General features: G+C 36.5%; 1 protein-coding gene across 1 annotated transcript; it reads left to right on the top strand.

The window, feature by feature from the left end:
• The first annotated feature begins 1,682 nt into the window (after nt 1-1,682).
• On the top strand, nt 1,683-26,102 carry TMX3 (thioredoxin related transmembrane protein 3). Its single transcript, XM_059469702.1, has 15 exons — nt 1,683-1,766; nt 1,980-2,034; nt 6,655-6,694; nt 7,681-7,804; nt 10,909-10,954; nt 11,902-11,982; nt 12,898-12,997; nt 13,244-13,321; nt 15,576-15,642; nt 17,625-17,723; nt 19,729-19,786; nt 20,496-20,549; nt 20,878-20,934; nt 24,290-24,419; nt 25,942-26,102. Exons 1-15 carry the CDS (start codon nt 1,718-1,720, stop codon nt 25,969-25,971), a joined length of 1,068 nt encoding a protein of 355 aa, XP_059325685.1. The 5' UTR covers nt 1,683-1,717; the 3' UTR covers nt 25,972-26,102.
• Nucleotides 26,103-26,750: the final 648 nt, after the last annotated feature.

A 26,750-nucleotide genomic window follows, 5' to 3' on the forward strand; every position in this document is an offset into this window, starting at 1 on the left:
AGAGCCCAGCTTTGGTCTATTTGCAGCCCCTTTCAGGTATTTACACACATTAATAAGGTTCCCCTAAGCCTTGTCTTTTCCAGGCTGAACAATCCCAGACCTGTTTTAACTGAAGTTTTTAAACAAGTAGGATTACTTGCCCTACAAGAACCTGCAAATCTCCATTGACAGAAAAAAACCCCATAGCTGAAGATAGGAAAGACTGTAACAGGTTTGAAGGAATGAGGGAATGACACTGACATTAAAGTGAGCAAGTTTCATGCCCATGCTGAAGGAAGGCTGCTGACACAGCAGTGTAATATATGTTATGAAATAATTCATGCTTAAAGAGAGAATGTATTATATAAGATTGCAAAATCCAAATTAGTGTCTGACCACAAGCAGCCCAGGGACAGATGTCTACTTCGGAACGTCGAAATTCCTGAAGGCAACAGGAGAACAATGTCCCGTTTACCTAAACAGCAATTGTCCAGCCCAGCACAGTGAAAGAAACTTTCATGCATATGCAGGGTTACCAAAGAAATCGGGGCATTCCTGCCTCAGGCATAAAAAGCTGTATAAAATAGCCTCGCTGGAAGCGGCACTCATGAACAGAGGGAGGTCCGAGGCGATAGAGGTTGGATCCGGGTTCACCCAGCTCGACGTTCTCTTTGAGCTGTGGTGGTTTTGAGGGCCATATTTTGGTCGCGGACAAAGATAAATAAATTTTTTTTGCAATTTTGAGAATTTGGCTTTTCGATTGATCATTTATAACAGCAGCAAGGCAGGTGGCCAGCTCTACCCAGGGCAGCGAGCCAGCAACAGGACAGGGGGCACGCGTGTTCCTGCTGGAGGGAGGGCGAGGCTTGCTCTTGCAAAGAAGCAGAGTGTGAAAAATGCATGTATTTTTATGATTGGCTTTTCGCAAATATTAAAATGAATATTATACGTGTTGTGTTAGAAAGTAATGCTGTATTAATTCTCTTAAGTACTGTGTTAAATATAGTTTTAGGTTAGAAAAAAATGTTAAAATAGAAACGATGCTATGTAGGATACTTTTTTTAAAGAAAGGACTCGCAGCGAGATAGCAACCACAGGACACCTAAATCTTTCAGAGAAAGAGAATTTATTGCCCTCTTATCAGAAGAAACGAACTTCTTCCCACCTCGAAGGCGCTGTTAGGATTCGGAGGAAGAAGTTGAGGATGACCAGACAGAATCCTGTATTTGAATGGAATTTATGCATCACGTATGAAGTGTATGAATATACAACAAGCTATTGCTTTTAAAAGTTAATCCTTTGTTAACGGGGGTCCTTTTTAGGGCTCGTGCTGCCAAGAAAACGGTACCCGGACGTCCGTAACTCTTTGTATTTATTGCCTTATATTGTCCTAATTCAATTTGTCCGAATTATTATAACTCTAATTGTTTTACTATTTCTTTACCCATTTTATTACTATTAAACTTTTTTAAATTTTAAAAACAAGTGATTGGCGTTTTTCACACAGAGCACTGATTCAACTGAACGAGTCTCCTCGCTGGGGACAGGACAGGAGAATATTCACCCCGCGTTCCGTCACGGTGCTGCGGCGCCACGCTCGCCTCCCTCCTGCCTCCCCGGGCGCCCCTCAGCAAGGCGAACACCCGGAGCCCGCCCCGCCGCCCGCGGCTCCCTCCGCGCCTGCGCCGTGGCGAGAGGTCGGCGCTTCCCCTTCCGGCCGTGCCGCGGCTCTGTCAACATGGCAGCGGCGCCGGGCGGGCGGCCGCGCTGCCTCCTCTGGGCGGCAGGTGACGGGCGGGCGGTGCCGGCTCCGCCGGGCTGGGCTGCAGGGCACAGCGGGGAACAGCGGCGGGGCTGGGCGGCGGGCAGCGCTGGGGCAGGCAGCAGTGTAGGGAAGCGCTGGTGGGGGCAGGAGGGAAGGGATGCTGTGAATTGTCGTGGGTGAGCACCCCGGGTTGGTTCGGGCATCACTCACGGAACCCTTTTCCTTCCCCTCGCAGTGGTTGCACATGTGGTGGCGTCAGGTGCGGGTTTCGTGGAGGATCTAGATGAGTCGTAAGTATTGGGGTGTCTTGCGTAATTGCCAAAATATTGTTTGTCTTCTTGTGGGGAACATGACCCCCGACTTTGTGCGTGGTGTTCTTGTCGAGAAAGCTACACTGGAAGGTACTGTGATTTTTGTCGCAGGAAGGACAGAAAGGTTGTGGCCTGAAATATCATAGAATATTCTCTGTTGGAAGGGGCCAAAAAGGATCACTGGAGTACAATTCCTGTTGCTGCATAGGACTCCCAGAAAGTCACACCATGTGCCTGAGAATGTTGTCCAAACCCTTCTTGAGCTCTGTCGGTCTTGGTGCTGTGACCATTTCCCTGGGGAGCCTGTTCCAGAGCCTAAGCACTGGCTGGGTGTAAAACATTTTCCTGATATCCAACCTAAACCTCACCAGCACAGCGTCATGCTGTTCCCTGGGGTCATGCCACTGACCACCAGAGAGATGAGTTACTGCTCCTCTGCTTCCTCTCTTGAGGAAAGTGTACACTCCCATGAGGTCTCTCCTCGGTCTCACCTATTGAGGAGGTTCAATTAAAGAAGCTGAGGAACATTTTAATTTTTCAGCTCCTTAAAGCTGTTACTGTGGCAGTTTTGCCAGAAGTTTTCTTAGGCTTCCTTGCTTGTTCTTTCTTTCTGGTAGGGTAAATACATACATTGGTGTGTTGGTGCTTGCCCCAGGTAAAGCTGATTGCATTTAACCAAGTTCTTCATTAGAGTTTGCAGCCTGGCTGCCATGAAGGGTTGGGAAAATGAGTCTAAGTGTGTTCATGCGTGGCCAGAAATGGAAGAGAGAAAGAGGCTGCAGGACCAGTTCATGGCTGCTTGAAGTGCCAGTAATATTTGTGTAAAAATGTGCCTTTATAACAGAATTAGTCCCAAGACTGTGCATGATTTGAAGTGGCTGGTCCTGCCATGAGCTTGGTTGTGTAGTGTCAGTGTTGGTGTACTGGTTTGCTGTAGCAGTTTGGTAGCTACATAGTTGCTGTTTCCCATGAAAATTACCCAAATGTTTTTTGGGGGTTTTTTTGGGTCAGATTATGAGGTTGATATCAAGTGCTACAAAGTGCAGCATGATTATTGGAATTGAAAGAGAAGGTATGACTGGTAGGGAGGAGAAGTTGGCATTAGATGACTGCTTTGGGATAAATTCAGCCAGTTTAAGGTGACGTTTTCATGAGGTTTCAGTGCACAATAAATTGCATCAAAGTGCTAAACTGTCAGGAAACCCCTTACATTTTCACAATACTGTTTGTTAATCATAAGATCAGATGAGGGGTAGTGATTTTATGGGTGAGGGGATGGGAACATAAGGAAGAAGTTCTTAGGAGAGACACAGCAGCAGAAACAACAACTGAAGCATGGGAACTGTTTGGACTTGGTTTTCAAAGCTTGTTTTTTTGTTTTTAAAACATGCTCATATATTCACGGTCTGAAGATGCATTTACTTAGCCTATCTGTGCTCTTACATCATGTTTCCACACGTGTGTGTTTAAATATATTTGCTGTTCTGGAATGACGAGTCATGATTCTGTTGTCACATAACTTCTTAAAGTAACTGATAAAAGGAAATCATATTTTATAACACTTGAATTTTTCAATTGTAGAACTATATAGAAGCATGTATTTGCAATTGAGAATAAGAATCGAATAATTGTTTAGGCAGTTTTTGTGGGTGATTTTTTGTAGCTAATTGGCAAGTGGTGAGAGAGGTCAGAAAAACAATTTAAATGTAATTGAAATTAAAACTTATTTTAAACAATTTCAATTTTAATTTAATTTTGCTCCAAACCGGAGAGCAGTAACTGGTGAAGTTTCAAGTTTTCCATTTGAGAGATAACAAAACGTTATGGATGTTCTGCTGTTGCTGAAAGCTTTGTGTTCTTTGGAATTTTAGTGGTTGTAAACAATGGGGACTAGTACAGGGCACAGGTCCCTTTCCTAAGCTTTCAGGATATAGGAAAACCAGGAGCAGAGCAGACAGAAGTGCCCAGCTGGGCTGCAGGAGGGGTGCATAAAATGAGCTGTGGTTCCTCTTGGCTTGTGCTGCTCTGATAGCAGATCTGCTGCCTCAGGTCAGTGCTCATACTTGTGATGGGTGTGGACTTGTTCTAGTGGCATAATGAAGCAGATAAGTAACCTAAATTAAAAAGGAAGTGTTTTTCTGTCTGTGGGGTGGCTCAAACCAGGATCAGAAGCATCAGAAATGGTGCAAAGGGGAAGCAAGGAAGAGATACAGTAGTGGGTTGTTTGAAGGCCCTTGGAATTGTGACCTCGGTGTTCAGTTTTGCTTCATGCTGGTTTCTTTTAATTGTTCATGATTAAGTGGGGGCTGAGAGAACATTTGATCATGTAGCTGGGAAGATGTATGGGTTTGAGACAAATAATTTTGATTCAAGGATGTGCAACATTTATGCCATCTTTCCATCAGTGTGATTGTGTTTCTGTCAGCTGACAGAGGCTTGCACAGAACAGTTGGAAGAGACACTGAAATTTTGTGCTTGGAAAGCATATTTATAGGGCCTAGAAACAGCATCTTCCGAAAATGCTTTACTGCTCATTTGTAGAGAGATTTCTGGTTTTCTTCACCAGTGTGAAAGTGAACTTCCTTAACATTGTCTGGTAATTTAACCATTGATGTTAGCAAAACTAGAGTGAGTTTTGATAGGGTTTTGTTATACTTCAGATTTTAGTTTCTGTGGAAGTTGATTAGAAGTATGTTGAAATTTTTCATTACTATAAAAAGTACAGTATTTTTTATACAATATTAAACTCTGTTGGAAAACTCAGCCTCCAGATGTTTCATTCTTTCTTTTCTTTCTGTGTGCTGGCAAGGTAGCAAGCTACCTTTCTCAGTACTTTAATGCTCTTTACAATTTGCCATAACAGTTGTACTGTAGCAGAGGAAGGAGAACATTTAATTGTAAATTCTTCTTATACAAAGAAAAAGTGATATGCTAAATTGAAGCACAGCCTAGGATCTTATGATTCAGTAACTGCTTTCTGCCTCTTGCATCATAGCCAATTATTTGGCATTGTTACTGGAATTTAGCTGTAGCTCTGTTAGACTTCTCAGAAGATGCTGGCCTCTTAGTGGTTCTTTCATTAGCTCTATAGTGCTTGGGGTGGTGAAGTAAATTTTTAGTGAGGTTGTCAACTAAGCAATTTTATGACTTAAAACTGTTGCTTTCCTTTAGCAGTTCTATAGCATAGTCTCTGCAAATACCTTTCCTGCTGATGTACAGGCACAGCAGCCTTGGTATGCCATCAATAACATAGGCTGGAATTTACCAGTGAAATGCTGAAATTCTGAGTTTCAGACACTCAACACTGTAATTAGATTGTAGTCATGATTTCTGAATTATTTCTGTCAAACAGTAAGCCAATATCAGCATTAGTATTTCTTCAAGACCATTATGGAGTGTTACAGATTCATCTTTAAATGAAATATAATAAATTCTGCCTACTGCTTATGGGCCATTTATAGGCATGCTGCATATTGGGAACTGACAAGTTGAGCTATAACTTGTATTAATTGGATCATAGGTCCACGCTTATGCATAATTATATGTAAATATCTCATTTTGCAAGAAGAGTGGTGCAGTTGAAGTGTTGTACCATGTATGCCATAGTGTGACTTTAGTCCCAGTCCTAGTCACTTACAAAGTCTGTCTTGTACAAAAATAAACCTCCGGTTAAAGTTCTAGCTAATTTAATTCCCTACGCAGAACTAGTCAACTAATGCAGTAATTCATATGATGTTGTAGTGACAACAGTGAAATGTGTAAGCAGCATTTTGGGAGATACCAAAGAACTTTAATTTATCAAGCTTAGTTTTGTATTAGAGATTTTAGAATTCAGTGACAGATTAACAGTTAATAAAACCAGCCAGTTAATTTAAATGCCATTTGTCTAGCATTAAGAAAATTCAGTAGCACCCCTTTTTCTCTGGGTTTTATCAATAACTTGATCATTTTTATTCCATTAACTTGATTTCTTGGTTGTGTGCAGCTTTAACAGAACTGTAAACTGACACGCCTATAGTAGAATTTTAAAGGAGGTTGAATTAAAATTGCTTTGCAAGTTAATATTAAAGATAATTTAGTTAGTTTGCATTTAGTAAAGCTAAGATTAACAATTTAAGCCAATACTCAAAGAGTCTGTATTACTTGGTATATAAAAATACAACCAAATATATTTAATATATATTAAATATATTTAATATATATTAACCAAAAAACCAAATATATTTAATATAACTAAGGCAATTGAAAAATACTTCTTCCCCCTAGATTCCACATGCTAGTCAAATGTCTTCTGTGTGTTTTGGTGTGTATTCTTATTTCTTGCTGTTTTTCTGTTTTGTTGTTTTGGGGTTTTTTTGTCTTAGGAAATAGTTAGAGAAACCTAATTGGCACAGCTGTGTGTGTAGTGTCAGGTAGAGGGGCAATATTACACTAAAAAATAAGCATCTCCTCTGTTTCTCCACCCTCAAAGAAAGAAACAAACCAGAAATCTTGTATCTATACCTCTATATTAACCTTATTGTAGAGTTTTTCTATTTCATACCTGCATTTCACTATTTTATTTTCGGATACATAACTTTCATTTTTTGCCCTTTCCAGGTTTAAAGAAAACCGCAAAGATGATATTTGGCTTGTAGATGTGAGTATCTCAGAAAAACAGGAAGTTCTGCTGGTGGAAATCAAAAGACAGAATGCACAGTGCTACACCCTGTAGTCAAGCTGCTTCATTGCTTGGAAAATTGTTTGTACATGATGCAGGAAAGCTTCATGACAGTGATTCTGACAGGATAGATCAGCAATCTGTCTGCTGTTCAGGGTGAGCCAGGAATAGGCTGAATAGACTGCTGAATAGGCTTCAGTCTATGTTTTGCAGAGCTTTACAAAGGAAAGCAGATTACCTAACACACTCAGGAGGTGATAACCTCTGTTGAGAATTTTTATAGTTCCTTTCATTAAATATATGAGCTGATTTGTGTTCTAGACTTCTGTTAGCACTGAAAGACCAAATATATGAGACCCCTGTTACTTTTCTAAATTGTTTGGAAAGACTCAGTGCCCCTTATTTCAGGGACAAAGAGTTTTTAAGAAGATTGAGTTTGCTTGTGAATGAGGTAACATTCCTTTTCTCACCCAAATATGTACTGTAATTCTCAAAATTCTGTTACTCTGATTAGGGATTTTTTTGAGTGGGAAAAACTATATGAGCTACTTCAGAGTTATCAGCAGTGTATAGCAAAACAAAATCCAACTTTTGTTCAATTGTGACCTTATCTTGTTATACCAAAACATTGATATCTTCTGCCTGTTGACAAATTCATATTTCTGGATAGATTGTTTATATGATCTTCTAACTTTCAAAAAAAGTGTTATCATGCAGTCTGTTCCTAAATAAGAAATCATATAGTAGTGCAGCAGTTTAATGTATTCTTTTCAAACTTGTGCATTCGTGTTAAAAGTAGGACTAAATCATAAATGCTGCTTGTCATGCTGACCTTGTAACTTGCAATTTAATTAAGACATAAAGAGTACCATGACTGGAAAATAAGTCTTGCTAATAATTTGAGGCTTAATTGTAGAATTAATTTCTACTATTTTTATTTTTTGTGAAATGTATTTGCTTCTCAGTTTTATGCACCTTGGTGTGGCCACTGTAAGAAACTGGAGCCTGTGTGGAATGAAGTGGGCATAGAAATGAGAAACATGGGTTCTCCAGTAAAAGTTGGGAAGATGGATGCAACTTCCTTTTCTAGTAAGTATGGTTTGTTTAGGGGTAATTTCATCACAGCCTCTGTTTTGAAACTAATTTTTTTTCTTGTAGTTGTTCTTCTGTGTCATAGCACAAATACACAAACAGTAATTGTAAAAAAATTGCCTGATTATTTTTCCTTCCAAAAGTGACAACTTTCTGTAGTGTGTGCTTTTTATTTGCGCATTTGTTTCTGCCTGAGGAGGGAATTCTTCCTGACAAATGGAAAGTAAAAGCTTCTCAAAGATCTGCTTTTGATACGCCTCTTAGAGTACTGTTATATAAGCACTTTTGTGGGGTGTCTCTGGAGAGCATCCAGTTTTAGGTTCCTTCTGTTACTGCTGGAGGAGTGCCCGTGCTCTTGCTCTTGCTCATTTCAGGTAATCGGTCCTGAAACTCTTCCACAAAGCCTGCTGAAATAACTGAATTCATTGCATCACTGATCACTGCTCAGCTGATTTCTTCCCATGTTTCTCTGTAAATGTCTTCTCAAAGAACCAAATTTAGTGCTTTCAGTGCTTTTTTGTTTGCTGATGCCTTTCATATGTATCGACCTTTTCAGAGAAAACCCAAACCTTCGCTGCTCAGAGAAGTGGTTTGGGTAGACGTGAGAGGATTGTTGAATGCTTAACAGTACTTCCTTTGTGTTTGTGTGCTTCTTTATTGTCAATTTGCTTAAATCTATGGTGAACCAGGAGAATACTTAAAAGAGTAGGTATAGGGAGGAGTGGGGCCCAAGTGAGATCTACATGTAGTAAAATTTTGTAAATGTAGTGTTTTTAGTTAATATTCCTTCAACCTGATTATTCAGGTTTGCTGTATTTGCCTAAAATGTTATGCAGACTATTTTTCTCAGTGGTATTCCAGTTTTTCCTGTGCTTAGATATGGGAGAGTTTGGTCTTTTGAGATTAAAATCATTTTGCCTCAAAGACCAATTTATTGGATATATCTTTTTCTGTAAAACCAAATAAATATGACTTCATGTTTCATCTTAAAGATACTTATTTTCTATGGAAAAGTAAGTCTGAAGAATTAGAAGTTTCAAGTTGATGCAACCAGGTAACTTCAAAACTGGGAATGCATTTCACGGTTCTCTAGTTTTCCAGTCATGTATATAAAATTCTAAATCATATAAATTGTATAAAGTCTTACCCTGAAATATTTGTATTTGTCATCCTGTTACTGAAATCTTGTGGTTTATACCCAGAACAGAATTGGTACTATGTTTTTGTTATATAATTAATTTTTACTTATATAAAAATCACTAAAAGCAGCAAGGGTTCCTTCCTGCCCTGGAAAAGATTTTCTTCTGTGATTTGCTACTGGTTTCATAGTGTCTGATAAATCTTTTAAAATAGTTTTTTACTCTCATTTTGAAAGAGGAAATTTTACATCTGAATACAAAAAACTCAACTAAGCTTAATATCATTGCAGTCTAAAGATTCTCTGAAATCAAAGTAATTCAGTCTTGAAAATATCAGAAGGAAATGCAGCTGCAATGTGTACATGTCACTAGAAAGGAACGTGAGTGGTTTGCTCTGCATAGGAATATGAAGTAGTATGAAAGCTTGTTGTCAGAGAGCTGAGATCACAGGTGAACATATAAATCATCCAGTAAATGTTACCTCTGGTGGCTCTGTGGAATAAGGGTACAGCTCTTGCATCAACAGAGCAGTCACCTGCTGTGGTATCAGTTCAATTTTCAAGGCATCCTCAGGAGTCTGCTGTGTGTGAGCAGAGTAGAAATACGTCACACCTAGGGCTGGCACAATTGCTGCTGTTTGCCTGTACTATATCAATACTAGTATTCTTGATATCAAGAAGTAGAGGTGATGATGTAAGTAAGTAATTTCCATGAAGATGAGAGAATTTTGGTAATTCCCATGGCTGGAATGTTTAAAAAATTATTAAAAATTGTCTCTTCTTGTTTTCCAAAGCACACACAAGAGCTGTACAAGGAGAAATAAACTGTTGACAGCTCTTCTGATTGAGTGCTCTAATACACATTTTAATGCATTGTAGTTCTGTGTAGTAAAACTGTAAGAGAAAAGGATCAGAATCAAATTGATCCTCATGCGTATTTCTTAGAACAGTTGTCTTTGATTAGATGCCTGTAGGTGAGCTGCTGGTTTTATTTGTAGTGCTGTGCAATAAGGTACTTGCGCCTGATCTAGGTGAACAACCTTAGGGTCAATTTCTTAACTCTTTGCACACAAGGCATCCAACATCTGCTTGCTGTGGCATGTTTTTGTAGCTTCAAAATGATTTTGTAACAAGCATTGATTCTAGGTGCTTTCTGAGTGCGGGGATTGTTACTCAACAGGGAGTTGCACAAGTATTGCCACAATTTTAGACTTATTTAATCCTTTTTGAGACTGTGTAGTTTAACTTTTGGAAAAAAACTGAATTTGGTGGAAAGTATAGTTGAAGGTGGCTGTTGCTATGTCCACAAGTGGAAGGGTGGTTGCAAATTATACTCCTCCAATTGGTGGAAGCAAGATAAGTTTTTAAAAAGATCTGAGGTGAGGGAAAAAGTTCTGCAGTTGTTGTATTTTTAATCACTTCAGTAAACATCAGGTAAGTATCTGCTTAGAAAGCACCTGCTTCTGGTAAGGTTCAATGATAGTAGACATTTACTTGTGTGGAATATGATTTAAAAACGTTTTGTAATAACTGCAGTATGATTCTGCACTTCTCGTTAGCCATTTCTTTCAAGCATTAGTATTTACAGCTCTTCATCCTCAATGCTTAATTTTTGCCTCTAAATTTTCTGTCAATTGTATGTGCATATTGAATGCATGCTACTTTTGGTGAAAGCAGACCAAGCATATCTGTCTAGAGGATTTCTCATGACATTTGAGTTGTGGCACATGAATTGGGAGGCTATCCTGGCACCCTGCAGCACCTCTGAAAGAAGTCTAAAATTGAATGATGTAGCTTAATAACAGCAAGCTTTTCCTTGTAAGCAAGGAAAGTAATCCATTTTAAACTAAGTGGTATTTTTTTCATTTGTTTTTGTGGCTTGAATAGTAAAACATGTTTAAAGATTAAGGTAGGAGAGGAAAAAAAGTCTTGGTTCACTTTGGCATGAACTCATTTCTTTCAGGTATTGCATCTGAATTTGGAGTGCGAGGCTATCCAACCATTAAGCTGTAAGTCGATCCTTCCTATTGAATTTCTATCAATGATTTCATGACAAAAAATTAAAAATAGCCCTGTCCATTTAGAAGTTTCAAACCCCTGTAATGTATAGTCCAGTACAATGTCACGTTAAATAAAGATTCAGTGGTTCTGAGTACTTTTTACTGTGGACATACTGGGGATTTTAGCAGGTTATTCTTTAAGCAAACAGAATTCCTAATAGGTGATAATAAGTCTTGTCAAGTTAGTTTTCTCAGAAAAGGAAGCAGAGATGTTCAACTTGATAATCTTTAAGGATGAAAATTTTCATGCCATATAGAGGAATTGAAAATTCCTCTGAATTTCCTAAATCTCTATGGATTTAAAGAAAGCCTGTCAGAATTAGTAAAACTGACTTGAATACTTTGCTAATGCAAGCATGCTACATCCCCTCTCAACAGAATACTGTAACCTGACCAACACTTCACTGAAGCATAATACATAAATTTGAAAGGTTTTGCAGATCATTTGATACATTTCAATTATAAAAAAGCATTAAATAAGTGTATATGCTTTCCTTTTACAAGGACTAATCGCTGAGTAGTATAGATGTTGAGTGGGTTGGGTTTGGTTTGCATGTGGGCTGTTTCATCATTTTAGGAAGGCTTTTTAATATGGTCATAAACAAGTGTTCTATGTGTTCTAAGTATTCTAAATTATCTGTCTGCTTACAAAGTGAGCACTGTGCACTAGAAGAAAGAATTGTAAAAGGATTTTATGTATTTCAACAAATCAGTGAATCAGGTACTGTGTAAATAAGCTTTTATTCCATAATTCCATTGTATCGCATTATTGAGTTTTATATTTTACTGACCACTTCTTTGGCTTATCACTGACTGTAAAAATGAAGGTTGAGAAATATTATATGTACAAATGTAGTTTAGATGATTGCTTTTCTGTTCTTTTTTTGTCTGTCTAGCTTGAAAGGTGACTTGGCCTACAACTACAGAGGACCTAGAACCAAAGATGATATAATTGAATTTGCTAATAGAGTGGCAGGGTGAGTATACTCTTCTCAGAGACTGGTTCAGCTGACTTCAGACTTATGTGGGACTTTGAGGTGGGCCAAGACTTAGATAAAAAGAGCAAGATACTGAAATTAAAAACTATAACATAACATCCACAATGTACTATATGTGTGGCTGCATGGGAGACTGGTACTAAGTTAAGATTATTTATTTCTAAGGCCACATTTTCTGGGTGTTGTGCTTACATTCAGATTTTTCTCTCTCAAATGATGGAGACCTTACTGTGGCCTTCCACTGTATAAAGACATCTCCTAAGAAAGACAGTTTTTATCAAGGTCTGTACTGACAGGATAAGGGGAAATGATTTTCAACAGAAAGGGGATAGGTTTAGAAGAAATATTAGGAAGAAATTCTCTACTGTGAGGTTGGCAAGACACTGAACCAGTTGCCCAGAGAAGTTTTGGATGCCCCATCTGTGCAAGTGTTCAAGGCCAGTTTGGGTGGGGCACTGAGGAGCCTGGTCTGGTGAAAGATGTCCCTGCTCAGGGTGGCAGGGTTGGACCAGATGATCTTTAAGGTCCCTTCCAGTCTTGCCCAGTCTGTGATTCTGTCACCAGTAAAAGGCATGCATGTTTAAATCATAGCAGCATTTTGTAGTAAGATCTGAATTTCATATTTTCAGTGTCCTGTTTGATGAACCTAATATGTTACTTGGTTGGGGAGCGGGGTGGGAGGGAATGTTCATTTTTTCTTTTAGTATAAAATATAATAATAATAATTCTTTTAGTAATAAATAGAAAAACTAAATTAATTTTCTAAATTTTGGAATTTATTTTTTGAAAAACATTACAAAAAACTGTATGACATTTTCTTGTGAATTTTTATTTGTTTGGGTTTTGCAGGTTGCACAAACTGAGATTTTTCTATGTCTTTGTTTCCCTTTCCAGACCTCTCATCAGGCCACTTCCTAGCCAGCATATGTTTGAACATGTGCAAAAGAGACATCGTGTACTTTTTGTGTATGTTGGTGGTGAATCTCCTTTAAAGGTTTGAACCTTGATTAAATAAAATTACTTCTTTTGGCTATTTAGGGAGTCATTTTAAAAATCTTTCAAAAAACTGAAGTGCATGCTTGTAACAAATTCTTGGGGTTTTTTTACATTTATCTTTTACAATCTTATGCCATAAATATGTTTTCAAATTGCTCTTTGAAGATAAAGTATGTGACAAAGCTTTTGTTTGACACATACTAAAAGTTCAGAAATTAAAAAAACATTGTTTGTATTTTTTCAGGAAAAATACATTGAGGTTGCTTCAGAACTAATAGTTTATACGTACTTTTTTTCTGCCTCAGAAGATGTGCTGCCTGAGGTAAGCTGTTTCCATTCCTACTGCTTCCCCAGAAATGGCATTTTTTTCCTCATCTATGTAATTTTGCTGTTTTGATGGCAGAGAGGTGGCTTCTTACAGTATGTTTGGGTTTGGTAGATATCTAAGTAATTACACTGAAACATGTAATGTTTGACTCTATATGGGAAAATAATACAACCCAAATTCCAGTCTGTCATTGCTTTGTTTGAATTAATATGACTGAACAAGGCCAAAATACTTGTTCAGTCATATTAATAAAATTATTCAGAGGATGAGCAGTCAGTGTGGGCCACAGAACTTGCTCAAGAAAGTAGATGCTTGGATTTTTAGCCCAACAAGAGTTTTGCAGTTTTGATCCCAACAGTCTTTTCACCAAACACTTTTAAAGCTAACTAGGAGGTTTGTAGCATGAATTACTGCTGTTTCCTTAGTCAGCAGAAGTAAGTGAAGAGGTAAGTTATTTTCATCTTGTACACTACAGCTGATCAACACATTAATCTGCCCCAGGCATCAGCCAGTCTAGTCCACTGGCTGCAGAATTCTCTTGTGGCTTTTTTTAAGGCTTCCGTGGTAAGGAAATAGTTTACAGTTCACCACAAGGGTGGAAAAAATTGATGTTACTGTAGTGAGTCTAACCATTGTTGCTTACTTGTTGTAACAAAATTAAAAGACTTTTTCATTTATTGTTATCTCCAAGTGAGACCTAAGTCTGCCCCATGCCTACTAATATGTGACTTTGATGTTACTTGGTGATTAATGGGGTAACAAGTAGCATAATTTGGTTTTTTGTTGTGGGGTTTTTTTAGGCAGCTGCATTTTACAACGCCATAAGTAGAACTGGCCTCTTTACAAATAGTGCATTGTTAGTTCTCCAGAAGCCTTGTCACCAAAGCTATATCTTAATTTAAATATTACTATTTGCACTTCAGCTCCAGTTGAGCAAGAAAAATACTGTTCAATTGTGCAGTGGAAAGAGTAAAAAAAAAGGCTGGAAGTCTTTGAGGTCCTGTGATCACACTGATGTAAGCAGTGAGCTTTTTTCCCCACAGAAGATAATTTCCCACCAGTGTCATTTCAGCTGAAGTAGTGATGGCGTTCAGTATTCTTTGGAGAGAAGCAAAAATTGTTCAGAAATTTGTGGTTGTGAGCTGTGATGAGCCTTTGCATTACACTGTTCACTGTTAGGCTTTGTTTCATCACCTTAGGTAATATTGTTCCAAGCTCAAGGCATCTTTCACAAGCTTTAGGCTGTACACAGATTGATTTGTCCTTCAATGATGTTAAATTAGGTTTTAGGCAAGTGAGAGAACAAAGCATCATCTGGGACTACCTTCTTGATTGTTCATATCAGCTACTATATTATTTATAAATTACTGCTTTTAACTTTCTTAACTTACAAGAAAGTTAATGCAGAATGACAGAAGGCATGTCATTTGGAAATGATGCTGTCCTTTGCCTTTCCAAAACATCAGTAAATCAGATGATTCAGATTACATGATCAAAATTAAGTTTATGATGCAGTTCTTTCTTAAACCAGAATGCTGTTAAAATTTTTCTTAGAATGCTAGCAAGCTGTAAGAAATAGATGCGGTATTTTTTCTATGGCAGTTCACTAAAAACATGAGCTGAGTATAATTTTTTTGAGTTCTAAGAAGAAACATTTTACAGCTTGTTTTATTAGTATGTTTCTGGCCATCTTAAATACTATGTTTAGCATGGTAATACAGGCTTTTGTCTAAATTAGGTCTGTATGCGGCCCTGTGTGCTGAAGCTTTTTTATATTCCCATCAGTCTGAAGCACAGGAAATAGCCCAGATTTAGTGGCACATGTTACTGGTGGTACTATTTATTTACTCTGCAAAATTGAGTGTCCATTTAGTGGAGGCAGCAGTATGACAGGTATGCTGACAACAGCACAAATTGGGAACTGAAAGCATGATTGATAAAACCCTCAAGTTACAATTTCCTAGCTAGAGTCCATGTCCAATCCATAAACTGCTCATGCTACTGCAGATCTCAGTAAAAATCACATTTTTTTATGCTTTGTGAGATCCACTTTTCAAAAACATATTTATGTTGCATTATTTTTAATATACAGAAGCTGATAAATTTATCTTGGTACATGTAGACAAAAAATATTTAGGTATACTTAGAGATTTTCCTCATGTACTACATTTACATGTTTTCAGATGGGCTTTTTTTTGCTTAAAAATCTTTTATCTTCCATGGATTGATTAAAACCTGACTCTTTCAGTATGTGACATTGCCTGAATTACCTGCTGTGATGGTCTTCAAAGATGGGACTTACTTTGTTTATGATGGTAAGTAAAAGTGGACATTACCTTAAGACAAGATATTTAAAGCATATATGAAGAAACTGGAGGAGTTGGGATTTTTTGAAGGGTATGTAGGGATACTTGGAAATTCTTCAGTTTTAGGATAAATAGCAGCTCTTTCTTGAAGGAAAAGAGATAAAACTTACTAGTTCTTCCACAACAAAATGCAAGGAATTTAGCATTGCAAAGAATTTTGCAATTTTGCATTTTGCAATGCAAGCAATACTGAAGTTGAAGTGGTGATGTTTGCTTTATGTTTTCAGTAAGATGTAGCTTCCAGTATTGCAGTTTTGCCTGCATTAACATACTTAGAAAAGTTACTGCTTCCCTCACTGTACAAATTCATCATATACATAGACTACTTTACCTGGTTTGTTCAGTGTGTAAGCTGTAGAAAGGCCACCTGAAACTAATAGTGTTTTATAGCATTGCTATTTCTACAGTGTGTATATATATAGGCAGTACCTAAGGCCAGTACACCTGCCACTGCTGTAAAAGTGTATATCTGTGTATCTGTGTGCACATCCACATAAAAGAATTATATTGTGCTCAGACTGTACCATCAGGCATGTTAGAAGCACGTACACGTACTCAGTTACATTGCATAGCCTGGGCTTGCATAACCACTTACTTTCAAAAGCATCTCCTCTTGATTCAGATTGTTTCAAATGCAAGTTTTCACTTTAAGTTGGAAGGATATCACTCAAGAGATCATTCTGCAGGTTTAATTTCTTAGGATAAGTAGTGGTCTTTGTGACCTTATAAATGGATGTACTTGTCTTCCTCTTGAGTGTGTTGTTTCCAAATAAAAATTCACTCTACAGCCTCCATGATTTGCATTTAATTCTTTTGATCTCTTTTAGCTGTTCAGGAGGAGGAAAGCTTGTCAGAGAAACACTTCTTTTGCTCCGTGGCCTGCTTGCTTTTTCCACACCTTCTAAAACAAATACAAAAACTGTAATAATTCAGGCCTTTAATTTGCTTTGTAAAAATTTTACTTTTTCGTAATGTACCAGAAATATTATTGGAAGTCAAATAATAAAGACGCATTTTAAGAGGCTGAATAAAGTTTTATGTGCAACTGTTAAAACTGGCAGAAATATGAAGACCTTGCTATAAGGAAAAAGTTATAGCAAAATGCACTTCATTGCTCTGACCTTTGTCTTGTTTTTGTTTGGGTTTTTTCCTTCTCTGTAGTAGGGGAAATGGATGCAGATCCATGGGATGTGTTGTGCTTGGAAATGCTTGCTGCTACCTCATGGCAGATAATTGTTAACCTGAAATTATTATATAAAATTATTGTTAACCTGAAATTATTATATAAAAATTCAGTCTATACAATAGGATTTAAGACAAATTATTTATTGTGCATTTTTTCACATAAAATGCAGCATATATGTATATATGTTTTACTTGTGGTTTAGATCTAATTGATGGTATGTATTAGAATTTAATTCTTAATAGGTTAACACATCTAGGATCTTAAACTAGCCTTCAGTAGATTGTCAGTCATACATGATTATTTGTTCATTTACATTCACAGTGCTGTTTAATGCATCTGCTTTTTCTTCATCTTTCTGTTTCATTTAAGGACTCTCACAAATACTGCTTTCTGTATTTTTGTATCTCTATTTGACAAGTTATGTACACACACCCCTTTAAAAGCAGGGTTTAAACCTGTTACTTTCTGCACTGGATCACAGTTAGCTTCTAATATAGTATCATTTATCCTTGATTTGGAAAATAAAATTATCAAATCAACTTTTCTTGCTTTTTTATAATATGCTTTTTTGTTCAGTGACTTTAGAAGTTTTAAAACTTGAAATGCCCGTAGAAGTGTGATAATTGATGTAACAAAGGTAAAAGGAAAAATGGAAAAAAATAAGTGATTGCCTCAGTAGTACTGAAATAGTAAATCTGATGGCCCATTTCTTAAAAAAAATTAATCTTTTTTTTTTTTATGTTAGAGTATGAAGATGGTGATTTGTCATCGTGGATAAACAGAGAAAGATTTCAAGGCTACCTTCATGTCGATGGCTTTACACTGTATGAACTTGGAGATACAGGTAAGATGCTGCTGCTGCTGCTAAACCATTTGACACTATGTACTAAACAGTAAGAAAAGTCAAAAGAGTACTAAGAACAGGTTTGTTTTTAAACTTTAGAAATTAATCAATATCAGATTAGAGCAGATAGTGGCAATCTTTTGTTGATGTTGGACTGACCTGTGACTAGAGGTTTCAAGCACAGTCTACACTAGTCCATTCCTCATAACATAAAAGTTAGTGTGTCGAATCCTGTGATAATCACAAAAATTAGTAGGACTTTCATTTAAGAGCACCTTAAATTTTGCATAAGTTTCATATTACCTCTTGGAATACAGGAAATTTTAAAACTAGATTTAGATGTATCAAATTTAGATTGCCCAGATATGTTGTGTCTAGGGGATTTAGATATCTTTGAAATAGATGTGGCAAGAAAGGGAGAGGAACATGTGTTGAAGTGGACTTTTCCCAGAAAACTTCAGCTTTCCTTTAGCAAAAGTTCTGCAGGTCAGATGAAAATTTTGAAGCCAGGTGACCTCTGGAAAAGACACATGACCTGTACTGTTCTTAAGGTGTATACACACTGAGCTACCAGTGGAAATACTCTTAAGTGTTGATTTTTCCAGACCAGGACATCTTATCATCTGTATTCCATTTCAAAATACTTAGATTCAATCAACACTGAGTTCTTTCAGGTTTTAAAGAATATGAAGTATCTATGTTCTTACATGTTTATAAAGCTAATATTGTGACACCTACATTTTGAATCGTTATTTACAGAAATGCTGTTGTGAGTTGTTTAAATATAATGTATTTCTTCCTGTTACATTTTTGACTAACAATTCTTCAAATAACTGAAAAAACCCAACAAAACCCAAAACTTTTTTAATACACTGGAGAAGCCATTATTTACTTTAAAGAGCTTTATGTATTAACACATAGTACCTGGAATTTATTTACATAGTCTGAAAGGCATTAGTTGTCTACTGGTGTATTTATTAGGCGTCATCTTAGGGTGGAAAGAAATGGGGAAAAAATGAGAATTGATGTATGGAAGTAGTGGAATGGGGAGAAGCTACTGCTTTTTCACAAGGAAGTATGGGAATGAATCATAAGTCTTGCCCTTAAAACCCTTCAGTATTACTTGAACAACAGTGACGTTTTATTTTTGAGGGGAATGCTTCCTGTGGCATGGTGATAGGTAGGAGCTGAGCAATTGTCTTGACTGGGAGTGTTTTGTGTGAATTGTGGCCTCTGGAGAGAACTGAAAAATCAGCCCTCTGGAGCCTTGGGTTAATATGGTTGATGACTGACTGCACTGTTAACAGATCTACTTTCCTAACTGCAAGGCTTTGATCTGGAGAAACTTTGGGCAGCTTTATAAGCATACCTTTATCTGATTGACCATACTACTCTTTGGGTTTGGAGGTTTTTTTTTCTTTTAATCAGAAAAGCTTCACAAAGTCAATCTTGAAGAGATTGGTATATTCTAGTGTTGACATTTAAGCTCCTCTGACAGAGGGTTGTGAACTAAATTTTGTTTCTGATGTCATGAATTCTGGGCTATGCCAGTAAATTTTCCTTTTTTTTTTTTCTAATGCTCACAACAATATGAAAAATAATTGTTATTAAATCCATACAATAGTGATTTAGTCACTTATAATCAGTTTGTAATTGGTGCTATATAATACAGGTCTCCATAGCCTCATATTTAGCTATATGTAAATATGCAGCTTGAGTAGGAAATGAATTCTTATCTGCATTTTCTCCCTTTTGACTTCTTTCTATAGATAGACTTTTCATGCAATGCTAGTGGTGTGGCATTGAGCTCCATCTTAATTTATTTTCAGTAGCTCTAAGACCACAGCTTGGTCAGCTTGAAGAGGCTCTTTGGCTGTGATTCTTGTTTATACTTAGAAATCAATTCCTGTCCCTGGAAAGTACCTGATCTTCTAAGTTGACGTATTTCCCATTGGAGAATGTGTTTCTTTTTAAATGATTTCAAGAATTTTATTCCTTATTTTAGGAAAACTTGTGGCTATTGCAGTCATTGATGATAAAAACTCTTCAGTGGAACATACCAGGTACAGAATTAAGTATTGGTGACACTATGGGAGAGATGTGCTGGTATGACATAGGGAAATTTGGAAGTTGCTTAAATATTTAGAAATATAGGTTAAATTAGTGGGTTGAACTTGTAAATGTTCTGACTTAGTGTACTAATTTTACTTAATTTATGGCTTGGTTGAAGCGCATGTGAGTTCACTGAGATGGTGGGAGTTCCTGTATCACTTTTTTGCCATTTGTTAATGGGATCACAGGAGCAAATGGTGATCTCATAGCTTTTAAAAGCTGTTGTGTCACCTTTTAAACAAAGACAAAAGCGCTTGAGTTCAGATGACTTTGAGATGAACTCAGTGAGTTTAAACAAATGACTGTACTTCAGTTCACTCACATTGAAAATTAAGCTAGTGATGCGTATGTATTAGTTGTCTGTGGAACTTTAAACAAGGGATGTTTTTGCTGGGGTTGGGGTTTGCCAAAGAGACTGAGAGGAGCAAGACCTTCCCTCATCCCATTCTGGGTGCATATACAGACTAAAACAATTCTGTTCAGGTACTGTGTATGCTATTTTCAACCTTTAGGAACTAAGCAAGATGAACAAGGTGTTTTTTAATAGTCCTTTTTGCTGATGAGGTATGAGTTGCTGCTTACTGGGGAAATCTCAATGTTTATTGTTTGTATTTAGAAGGATTTTATCCTGGATATCCATGCCAATTTTTTTCCTTTCAGATTAAAGTCTATTATTCAGGAAGTTGCCAGAGATTATCGGGATCACTTTCACAGGTAGGGACTCTGGGACACACATGGGACTCTGATGTTTTAATACTTCTTCTGCATTAATCTTTCTAAGACAGCAGTCACTTTTTTTTCCTAAGTGAAAAATGTTACAGTGCACGCTTTTATATTTTTATACTGATATTTAATAGAACCATTTCATTAACTGACTGTGTTTGATAATGCTGTGTTCTAGATCATCACTTTTTTTTAATTACATTCCTGAGTGTGTGCTCTCATTTTCAATTATAGGAAAAATATTAATGGAGAAGTTTTGCTGAAACCCACTATTGCGTTTTCTTCTTCATAATTTCATTTTTAACTACTTATCTTTCAGGGATTTCCAGTTTGGCCATATGGATGGAAATGATTACATTAATAGTTTACTAATGGAGTAAGTAAATTCTTATTTGAATATTCTTTCTTCAGTTGTATTTGTTACCAAATGTATTTAATTGATAATAATCTTACAGAAAGTTCTTGGCTTTCATGACTTAAAAAAAGCGCACTGTCATCAGAATTCAGCCTGTACTGTAGTATCAATTAATTGTTAAATTAAATTGTATAAATACGTAATTTAATGTTAGATGTTTAGCTTACTGATAATGCTGATTAACAAAGCTTATCTTTTAGGTCTACTTTGTTAAATTACTGTTAGAGTTGTGAGGCTTTCATTCTTGGTGTATCTTTATGTCATGCATAGAAATGCACTTCAGCAGAGAAGCATAGAGTGCGTGGAAGATGCTGTCTGCACTTGATATGTACATGGTATATTTTGAAATATATAAGTGGTTTAACAAGATGCTTGACAGTTGCCCTTACTATGATCCTTTTCTAAAACATGCATAATTAGAGAGTTGAGTTGCTTGGCATTTGTAGTTCACTACTTCTTCTCCTCTGGCCTTTGGAGGTCTGAAAGACAGGAAAACCAGGAGTCAGTATTATAATTCTTGAAGCTTTCCAAATCCATCTCTCGGGGATCAAAACATTAATTAAGCATGTGTTCATGATCCTTAAAGATTCTAGAAGCTTCATATGGACCCAGAAGCACAAGGTCTGTATTTCTCTAGAATGTCTGTAGATTAACTCCTGCTTTAAAAACTATTCTCTCCATAAAAATTATGTGATTTGATTGAACTAGTGCTTTATAATTGCCAAAAGTGAGACCTCCCTCACTTCATTAATTGCTTCTCCTGTGCAGGCTCTTATGTCTGTCTGCTGAGCTCTTTCATCCTGTTTATCTGTCAGAAAAGTGTCTGGTTTTTGTCTGAGCAAGTAGGGAAGTTATTTTGCTGATTCAACAATGTTTTCCCTTCTGCTCTGCTGAGTACCCGCACGGATGTGCAGAGAAACAGGGAAGGGAGATGAGATACCTGGGAGGAAGGAAATTAAGGGAAAAAAGACAGAACTGCCACTTGGAGTGGAAGTGATCTAGTGGCAAGGTCTGTTCCGCTGGTTTGTTTCACTGAATCTGCAAAATGCCTGATTTTATTATTTGTAGTATATGGAAAGTTCTGGTTCAAGTACTCACCGGCTTTTAATTATTTTCTAAACCCAGTGTATACCTTTCAAGCATGAGTAGGAATTTGCAAAAGAGTGCAGCAAATAATGTTCAAAGTAGTGGCTCTTCATGTGGCTACATGAATAATTTGAGTTAAAAAAAAAAAAAGTATTGCAACTGCTTCAGTTTGTCACCAGGTGGCAGCAAGTAGAAATAGAAAAAATCTGAATAATGAGAAATGTATCACGAAACACTTTTTAATGTGCTAGATGCACATAGGAACAAATTCTGATTTCTTTACAAAGGACAAAATATTGTATGATTTCTGGGGATAGAATAAGACCTTGAAAAAAGTACATTTATGAACTTGACTGTTACTCCATTAGTAGACATTATAATTCTTCTGTCTTTTCAGCAGTATATGAACATGCTTTTGTTGGATTAGAAATGGTACATTTGCAACCATGCACAAAAGAAGAAATCAGAATATTATGTATTTTAATTAAAATACATAATTTTGCCTAAAATTTTACTTAAAAATGCATTTCGGTATTTTACTGAAAGCAAAAATACAGTTAAGGTGTGTAATATCACTGTCAGGTATGTAGAACTCTCCTCTGCTCTTGAAAGTAACACATTAAATGTGCTTTTGTGAACTTCTGTATAGCATAAAGAATCTGTACATGGAGGTTACCTTTCAGCTGCTCTACCCAATTCCAAGAACATCAGTTACCAGACTGTTAAATGCAACAGAAATACTGCATCTAAAAAGTAAAACTTGTTCTGTTTTGCTGGAAGGACATATTTTGGCAGGAATTGGGAACTTGTTACCAGATGCTTGCAGAAACAGTGACTTGGTTAGAGGGCCTTCTACTTAGATTTCTTCTTTGTCCCTAGTAAGAAGAGAATAAAAATTTCAAGGGGAAATATTGTATTTATTGACTCTTATGTTGCAGGTTGCCTTGGTGTACAAAGTTGTGTTATTTGGTTGTTTTTTCTAAAGTTGTATTGAAAAGATGGCATTATTTTGCTATCCCTGTAATTGCCCTTACGGTTTTTGAGGTGTCACCGTGGTTTCAGCTTCAGTATTAGGAAGAGAGTCTGCTCCTTAAATCTTTAAGTATTCAGCTTTCTAGAAGTTCAGAAAATTGGCATATATTAATAAACTTTTTCACTTTTAGGTTTGCATTTGAATTTAAATCAAAACCAAAAGCCCCACCTAAAATGTGAGAGAAAATTTAGGATAATTTCAGTGACTCCAAAGAAGAATGGACATCTTGAGTAAATAACCATTATTTTCATTAAATAACTTACTATGAATTGATAGCCACAGATAAGACTGAAATCATCATCAATTTTACATGTAGTACAAATGTAAATGGATGGGGCACATTAGACAAGGGTGAAAAGGTAGAAAAAGGAGGTTTGCATCGCTTCTGCTGTGGAGGAAATACTTGAATTCATTATTGACAGAATTATAGAAAATTGATAAAGACTACAGATATATTGTACAATATATTGTGTAATATATTTAAATCTTTCTTTTTGAACAGTGTACTTTTGCAGTATTAAAATTTCTTAACCTGATCTTATTTTGAATTTAGTGCTAAAGCAAGCAGGAGATTAAACTGGTTTGTGGCCAGAGATAATGTCTAACATTTTTTTCTTTCCACTTGTGATGTATGTGCACATGAAAGTTAACTGCTGAGTAATAATTCTTTAAAAACTCTGTTCCTCATAAACCATATCTAAAAGAGCTGTAGAAAAGCTATGCTTGGCATGGTTTCTTCTTTCAACTGGACCAGCAGATGTTGATTGGTAAAGGTGATCAGTTAGACAATGATTGTGTGGGATTAAATTTTGGATTTACACTTCTTCCTTTGTTAACTGAAATACTTAATGTATTTTGTATACAAGGCTGCTATTTGTGATCTCCTACCATTTGCAAAGTCATAAGGTGCCTGATTTTCTGTTGCTCTGGGTATGTAAAATGCTGTAAGCTTCAATAGTGTCACTGACAGAGATGTGAAGGAAAACAATATTAGTGAGAAATGTGCCCATACCATTCATGTCCATACCATGCTATACCATAGCTTTTCTCTTGCTTTCTTGTTTTTAAAGAATTACTACAAAGAGCACATATGAAGATTAATAGATTACCTTTTGAAATGATGTAGGGATTACTTGAATTGGAATATTTTATATGGTAGTTTTTTAAATAGATAAACTGTCTCTTTTATGTTTCCAGTGACTTGACAATCCCTACTATTGTTGTATTGAATACCTCCAATCAGCAATATTTTCTACCAGATAGGCACATTGAGAGCACAGAAGACATGGTTCAATTTATTAACAATATCCTGGATGGTACAGCTGAAGTAAGTCTTCATAGTGGCTTGGAATATATTGGTTAATGTTTATTTCCTTAGATGCCAAAATAAGGAAAAAATTTGTTACTCTGATATTTATGTGTGTGTTTAATATTCCTGTCCTGTCTTACTCTTGGGTGCTGTCACTGAATATGTGATTGTAAATTCTGCAGTCATGCTCTTACATGTTGTACAAAGCAAGCTTTCTTTTGTTTATAGCATAATGGTAGACAGCTTCTTTTGATAGTTCTTTTGCTGGTGCAGTTATAAATGGAGAGATTTTTATTCATCTCCTAGTTTGCATTAAATGCATTTGTTTAAAATTTTGAATGATAGTGCATAATTGAACTGCACCTTTTCTTTTGGGTGGAAAATTAATAAATCAAATAGCTGGAGGAATTACAACTTCAGAGTCAAAAAGCCAGTATTATACTTGCTTTGGATGTTAGAAATGGACACGAGCTTCAGCATCAATTAGACTCTAATTGTATGTCTCTTTCTGGTTGAAACAGCAAATGTAATTGGTTTCTGTCTGATTGGTTTTTTTTACTTAGAGAAGAATCATTTGTGATGCCTTGTGTTTGTTGCTGTATTGTCAGTTAGGTCTTTCTATCTTTTGTTTGCAGTATCTCAGCTAGAGTAATTAAGGTCAGTCTAAATTCACATCTCTGTACAATACAAAAATACAAAAATGACTTCATTTAAGCTGTCTGTATTTAAGGTGTCTGTAGACATAAAATTGCGCTACTTTGGCTGCATTCTCTGCCCAAAAAATTGTGCAGCTCTTGAGGAATGAGAGTCTTCAAAGTATGCTGGTAAACAACTAATAGGATGCAGACTTTCTGAACCACAGAAAAGTTTCTGAGCAGTCTGGCTTTCCAACTTCTCTTCCTTGGGAAGTGTTGGATTATTCACCTGGATGATACTGTTATTCTCTAAGACTCTATAGGTAACTTTTTGCAAGTCATCTTTGTGGACTTCTTTTGCTGTTTGAGGGGGTTTTGGTCAGATCATGTGCTGATGAGTTGACTTCCAAATATGAGTTTGTTTCTCTGGCTGCCAAGGAAGGTGAAAACCAGTCCTGTTGAGTAGACAGACTGCCTTCTGGTTCATGTAGTTATTTTGAACACTGCTGAATTAGGGGGCAGTGTAGGTATAGCCTGTCATTGCTTGACACAGGTTTTATTTATTACACATTCGTATCTTCTCTTTGCTTAGTTCTTAGATGTTTCTAACTGTGCTGTCATAATCCATAAGTGGATATTCAACAACTGCAGTAAAGTTCAGAAGAACTTCAGAAGAAGTCTGCAGTTTGACCATTGTTACATGGTACAGTTGCTAGTTTTTGTTAGTGTTTCTTTATCATAGGAGAGAGAGTGTCAGCCCATTGTCCAATTGGCACTGATTGTTTAAAACAATTGTGAGAGACCTTTTCATGAGACTGCTGAATAATCTCTGTCTAGGCTTGCCAAGTGGGAGTGTCTGGGCATCATGAGATATAAGAATAATTACTTTTCATTTCCTTCTAAAGGGACTTAAGATTGCAAGGTCTGAAGAATGAACTTTTGGAATCATAACTGAAAAGTGTCAGCAGTTTTGACATGGTTCCATTTGAAATTTCAGGCACAGGGTGGTGATGGACTTCTGCAAAGAATCAAGAGAATAATCTATGATGCCAAGTCTACTATAGTGGTAAGTTTTATTTTTCATTGAATTAGATGGTGCCCTTGTCAGTCAGGATACAAACACTTCCATAGCGTATTAAAAATATTTTTTATATGAGTTGTTTTTATTGTATATATTGTGTATGTATTATAGGTATATGTATAGGTTTAACCCAACTTCATTAAAGTTTTTAATAATATGTGTGATAAATATTCAACATATCTTAGTTTCTTCATTTTTCACTGCTTTTCTGTATGCCTGACATGTATTTTAAGGGATAGAACAGAGAGAATTCAAGGTCTTTTCTTTGACCCTTTTGACATCCTTACCTGAAACTGGATACCACTTCACTGTTCTAAGTAATGTTGCATTTTTGTTTAATTACTTAGAGCGTAAGGGATTAAATACTACTCTTTGTGTAGTTTGAAAGCAAACATTTTTACTATCTTTCTCATAAGTTAATTATGCTTAACAAAATTTTGTTGGGAAGATGTACACAAATCCATTTCTTTTCTTGTCCTACGCAAGCAAATAAACCTATGTGAATTTAAGTTGAAATTCACTTGCTTCTAAATGAGTGTCTTCCAAACTTTTGTGAAGGTAAAGTGTTTAGCCATCAGTTTCTGAAAACATTGGTCCTTCTTCCTGTGCCATTAAGCTACTCCTCAACAGGAA

The sequence above is a fragment of the Ammospiza nelsoni genome, chromosome 1, assembly GCF_027579445.1.
Source record: "Ammospiza nelsoni isolate bAmmNel1 chromosome 1, bAmmNel1.pri, whole genome shotgun sequence".
Lineage (NCBI taxonomy): Eukaryota > Metazoa > Chordata > Aves > Passeriformes > Passerellidae > Ammospiza > Ammospiza nelsoni.